Here is a 5,832-nt window from a genome sequence, read left to right as displayed (position 1 = left end):
GCTAGGTACAGACAACAGGAAAGGGGAACAGGGAGCCCTGTATCCCTACTTGAGCCCTCCTCAGAGCATTTCCTCAGCCCCTACCTGAGAGGTGTTGTAGTGCAGGACACTTGGGTTGTTAACTAACCTGAGGCCTGAAGAGGAACTCTTCAATGTGCTGACTCCAAGGCCTTGCTTCTGGTTCTGTCTCGTTTTGGAGATTCAGCACATAGGAAAAAAACCACATAGCTGGGTGGGAGCGGTGGCTCATGCCTGTAATCCCAGCACTTTCAGAGGCTGAGGTGTGTGGATCACTTGAGCTCAGGAGTTTGAGACCAGCCGGGCCAACATGGTGAAACCCCGACTCTATAAAAATACAAAAATTGGTCGGGCGCGGTGGCTCACGCCTGTAATCCCAGCACTTTGGGAGGCCGAGGCGGGTGGATCACTTGAGGTCAGGAGTTCAAGACCAGCCTGACCAACGTGGTGAAACCCCGTCTCTACTAAAAATACAAAAATTAGCCGGGTGTGATGGTGCACCCCTGTAATCCAAGCTACTCGGGAAGCCGAGGCAGGAGAATCACTTGAATCGGGGAGCGGGAGGTTGCAGTGAGCCAAGATTGTGCCACTGCACTCCAGCCTGGATGACAGAGTTGAGAATCCATCTCAAAAACAAACAAAAAACAAAAATGAGCCGGGTGTAGTGGTGGGCGCCTGTAATCCCAGCTACTCGGGAATCTGAAGCAGGAGAATTGTTTGAACTCAGGAGGTGGAGGTTGCAGTGAGCCAAGATCATGCCACTGTACTCCAGCCTGGACAACAGAGCAAGACTCTGTCTCAAAAAAAAAAAAAGAAAAAGACAAAAAATAAACAACAGACATGGATTCCAGAGAAGATTCTACTCTGAAAGACAATTCTAAGTCTCCTTTTTTCTCTGGGCTTTCGTTTTCTCTCATGCTGTCCCCACTTTGTTGGGAGTTGGTGAAAATGCCCAGAGCTGACATATTGATACCATTTTACAAAAAGGAGCTCAACGTCATCACACATGGCAAGGAAACACATTTCAGGTTTATTTGTGCTTTTCAAACCAGCCAGAACAACCAGCAATGTCCTCCTCCCAAGATTTCCTTCTCTCACCTTCTTTGTGAAAAGCTTGTGGAAAAGGCAGATGTGAATGTGTGGACACATTTAGAGATGGGGATGAGCTATGACTAGGCTGGTTTAGTAACAGGTTTGATGAATGTACCTCTTCCCACTTGTCTTTCTGGTAGCTTACAGTCACTCTGAGGTGTCAGAGACTTGGGTCTCTTCAGCAAAGGGAGGAGTCCAAGGCGTTGGTGGGGGGGCAGAAATAGGGAGTGGGAACTTTTGATGATCAGTTTCCTCATAAAGGCAGTAGAGGGGAAGAATATATTTCCTAAAGGAGAAAAAATACATAAATTTGCTTTTATGATTCAAAATATAGACGTATTAAAGGGCACAGAGTATAATGTTTTCCCCACTACCCTGTCTCACAGTTTCTCTGTCCTTGGAGGCAACCATGTTATCATTTTGTGTCTCCTTCCAGAAATATCCCATACAAATATAAACAAATAGGTATATATAATCTCCAGTCCCTTTTTATACAAATGGGGCAAATTTGGCTCCCATTCTTTGCTGCTTTATTTTTTTAAACTTACCAACATATCTCAGAATGTATTCCGTACAGTTTCCCTTTCTTTTTTACTGTTGCGTAATATTCAGTTCTATGAATGTACTATAGTTATTTGACTAGTTCTCTATTAAACATTTAGGTCATTTCCAAGTGTTTGCTATTACAATGAACCTTATATACCTATCATTTTGCATGTGTGCAAGTATAGCTGTAGGATAATTTCTTTTTTTTTCTTTTTTTACCCAAACCAAAAATGGCCAATAGGATAAAGTCGTTTTTTTGTTTGTTTGTTTTTTGTGTTTTTTTTGAGACAGAATCTTGCTCTGTTGCCCAGGCTGGAGTGCAGTAGCATGATCTCGGCTCACTGCAACCTCCGCCTCCTGAGTTCAAGCAATTCTCCTGCCTCAGCCTCCTGAGTGGCTAAGATTATGGCGCCCGCCACCCAGCCTGGCTAATTTTTGTATTTCTAGTAGAGTCAAGGTTTCACCATGTTAGTCAGGCTGGTCTCGAACTCCTGACCTCGTGATCCGCTCCCCTTGGCCTCCCAAAGTGCCAGGATTACAGGCGTGAGCCACTGCACCTGGCCGGATAAATTCTTAGATTTGTTGGGCCAAAGACAATGAAGAGATAAACAAATAAATGACAGAGTGAAAAAAGGTGAATTTGTTTTTTATTTGTATTTATTTTTTTTGAGATGGAGTCTCTCTGTCACCCAGGCTAGAGTACAATGGCACGATCTTGGCTCACTGCAACCTCCGCTTCCCAGGTTCAAGTGATTCTCCTGCCTCAGCTTCCTAAGTACTGGGATTACAGGTGCCCGCCACCATGCGTGACTAATTTTTGTATTTTTAGTAGAGATGGGGTTTCACCACGTTGGTGAGGCTGGTCTCGAACTCCTGACCTCAAGTGATTCACCTGCCTCGGCCTTGAAAGTGCTGGGATTACAGGCGTGAGCCACCGTGCCCGGCCGGCTGGATTTGTTTAGATTTGACAGAAAAATTCCAACTCTCTACACTTGTGGCCATGAAACAGAGTCTTCATCAGGAAAATCATAAAGTCAAACCTTGAGTGACAGGCCTGAGCTGTTGTTGTATGGTTGTACAAGGGCATTGGAGAATAAGATCTATCCTTTATGCATTTTCCTAAATGAATTCACTCAGCTGCTGCTGCACACTAGAGTGGGCTCTGGTCTGGACTCCAAGGACTGTTTGTATCACTGTCACACTGATGCCATTCTTTACCCCCAGCAATGAAGATTGCTCCTATTTCAGGCCAGAAGATGGAGCTAGTGACAACATGCTGGTCTTGGGGGCCCTCCATCAGCATCTTAATTCTAACCAAAACCCATTCTGCACCAAAGTGGCTCCCACTATTACTCCACCCAAACCAAACACCCACCCCCACTATTTTGAAACACAATGTGGTTCTTGCTAATAAAACACAAACCTATTCTTTTTCTTTCTTTGAGACAGGGTCTTGCTCTTTCACCCAGGCTGGAGTGCAGTGGTGCAGTCATGGCTAACTGCAACCTCAAACCTCCTGGGCTCAAGCATTCCTCCCACCTTAGCCCCCCAAGTAGCTGGGCCTACAGACGTGCACCAGCACACTTGGCTAATTTTTTAAAAAAAATTTTTTTGTAGAAATCGGGTTTCACTATGTTGCCCAGGCTGGTCTCAAACTCCTGATCTCAAGTGATCCTCCTGCCTTGACCTCCCAAAGTGTTGGGATTACAGGTGTGAGCCACTGGCCTGGCCCTGAAAACCACATTCTCTATTACTTAAAAATTAATTTGATTACGTTCCGTAGGAATCCTCGTATTGGATTCCTAATCTTGGTCAGTCATATTGCAATATGTGGGCATTTTGGGGAAATGGTGCCCTGGGTTGAGAGCTGGGGATAAACCTAGATCCATCCCTATGGCAAAAATTCCCAGTTTTATCCCAATATCCATTCTTCCCTTTGTATTTAATCATGAATCTCCCAATTCTAAGCTAGACACAGGGCTATAAGCTTTCTTTACAGCTTGCTGTGTCCATATATTCCAACTTCTGGCCCATGGAATGTGAAAGGAAGTGTGTGCACAACATCTGTGAAGTGCCATTAAAGGAAGAGAGTATGCTTTTCTCTCTCTCTCTCTTTTTTTTTTCTTTCTCAAGATGGAGTCTTGCTCTGTCACCCAGGCTGGAGTGCAATGGCCTAATCTCGGTTCACTGCAACCTCTGCCTCCTGGGTTCAAGTGATTCTCCTGCCTCAGCCTCCTGAGTAGCTGGGAATACAGGCGCGTGCCACCATGCCCGGCTAATTTTTTGTGTTTTTAATAGAGACGGGGTTTCACCATGTTGGCCAGGCTGGTCTTGAACTTCTGACCTCGTGATCCGCCCGCCTTGGCCTCCCAAAGTGCTGGGATTACAGGCGTGAGCCCCCGTGCCTGGCCTGACCTTCTCTTCTCTTTCCTGATGTGCTGTGTAGGATGCAGACAGGATGGCTGGAACTGGAGCATCTGTCTTGACCATGAGGTAACCTTGGGAAGGTTGGGCACCCAGAGAAGAACAAAAAGAAAATGTACCTGGGACTGGATACCTTGGACCACTTACCTCTAGATTTTTACAGAAGAGAAAAATACATTTCTGTATTAATTTTTTTGTTTGTTTGTTTGTTTTGAGATGGAGTCTCACTTTGTTGCCCAGGCTGGAGTCCAGTGGTGTGATCTCAGGTCACTGCAACCTCTGCTTCCCAGGTTCAAGCGATTCTCCTGCCTTAGCCTCCCCAGTAGCTGGGATTACAGGTGCCCGCCACCCCACTTGACTAATTTTTTTTGTATATTTAGTAGAGATGGGGTTTCACTATGTTGGTAAAGCTGGTCTTGAACTCCTGACCTCAGGTGATCTGCCCACCTCGGCCTCCCAAAGTGCTGGGATTACAGGTGTGAGCCACCGTGCTTGGCCTTCCATATTAAGTCACTTTTAGTTTAGATTTTAAGTTACTTTTAGTTGAACCTTATCCTAAGTGACACTGTCCACAAATTTAAGAAAAAAACAATTCCAGAGGCATTTTCTTTCCATCAGTGGTAAATCACAAGCATTAGTATGAGAAATGAAGAAAAGCTACTTCACTGGCAACTCTCATCTTTCAGAGAAACAAAGTAGTGGCCAACAAGTTCCACTCAACTATTAGGCAGTTCATTGGCAATGGTTCTGATACCTGGGTTTCATCTTTCTTCCACTTCAAAGGCAGTGGTGAGATACTCCTTCGGAACAATCCCAATGAGGCTGTTCAGTTCTCCCACCCACCAGCCATACATGTTATACTCCTGAAAAGTGAAAAGAGGATGCGTCAGTTAGAATTTGTTCATGCTTCTGCTCGTTTATTCTAGTGATTGCATGGGAGATTCTGTTTGGTGGTTTCACTGTTGCCATTATCACTGTGAACTGTTAACTTCCCTGATGGGATTATTAAATTAAAAAAAGTCATCTAGAGGAAGAGAGCAAGCGCTTTCATTTTGCCATCTTCCTGTCTACATTGTAAAGTTAGCACATTTGATGCCCTTGCTGAACCTAAAGAGCATTTTTTTTTAAACCAAGCCGAATGGTATAGCTTCTTAGAGTTGGGCACACATTAAATTGCCAGAACACTAAAGATATTCAAGGGGTTAAGTCATAGTTCAAATCAATAATATTTATCAAGCATCTTCTATGTGCAAAGTGCTGTTTGAGTTCCCATGAGGTATATAATGATGAATCAGAAGATTGCTTGCTCCTTGGGAGCTTACAGCAGAGTAATGGGCTTTGGAGTCAGACAGACTGAGATCTAATCCTCGCTTGGTCATTTAGTAGTCACATGACCTTAGGTTCTCCTAGCTTTAGCTTCTTTGTCTGTGAGAGTAGGGATAATATCTCCCTTCTATCTTGTAGGGATGTAAATTGCATCACTGAAGTAAAAACAACTGAAAGTGTTTGATACATAGTAGGTGCCCTAAACATTAGATTCTTTCCCTCACACAGGTGAGAGGTGACAGGCGCATTAATAATGACAGGCTAGTCACAGAGAGGAGCAAACAAGAAAGAGGATGAGAAGGTTTAAAAGAGAGTTTAAGGAGTTGTCACAGGGTGAGGATGCAGCTCCTCGAATACAGAAAAGCTTCTCAAAAGCACAACAGATGTTGAAGAGTAAAGGGCTATTTCTTTTTTTTTTTTTTTTTT

The 5,832-nt window shown here is 44.2% G+C and overlaps 1 protein-coding gene across 6 annotated transcripts in view; it reads right to left on the bottom strand.

Annotated features, from left to right (window-relative positions):
* Positions 1–1,023: 1,023 nt before the first annotated feature.
* The window catches only part of SKAP1 (src kinase associated phosphoprotein 1), a 299,602-nt gene continuing 294,793 nt past the window's right edge, over positions 1,024–5,832 (bottom strand). For 5 of the 6 annotated variants that reach the window (XR_001881847.1, XR_001881848.1, XM_017854037.1 and 2 more), the window contains 2 exons: positions 4,835–4,943; positions 1,026–1,396 (listed from right to left, as the gene is read on the bottom strand). Coding sequence is in view for 4 of the 6 variants with exons in the window: in XM_017854037.1 (XP_017709526.1) it covers positions 4,842–4,943 (102 nt within the window). In the remaining 2 variants the exon portion in view is untranslated. Of the gene's footprint in view, positions 1,397–4,834; positions 4,944–5,832 lie in introns of all 6 variants that reach the window. The other variant, XM_017854038.1, reaches the window with a different exon arrangement.

Source organism: Rhinopithecus bieti, unplaced genomic scaffold (genome assembly GCF_001698545.2).
Source record: "Rhinopithecus bieti isolate Rb0 unplaced genomic scaffold, ASM169854v2 scaffold_35856, whole genome shotgun sequence".
Taxonomy (NCBI): domain Eukaryota; kingdom Metazoa; phylum Chordata; class Mammalia; order Primates; family Cercopithecidae; genus Rhinopithecus; species Rhinopithecus bieti.
Note: the sequence above shows the minus strand (reverse complement) of the source record. Positions and strands in the feature narration are given on the sequence as shown.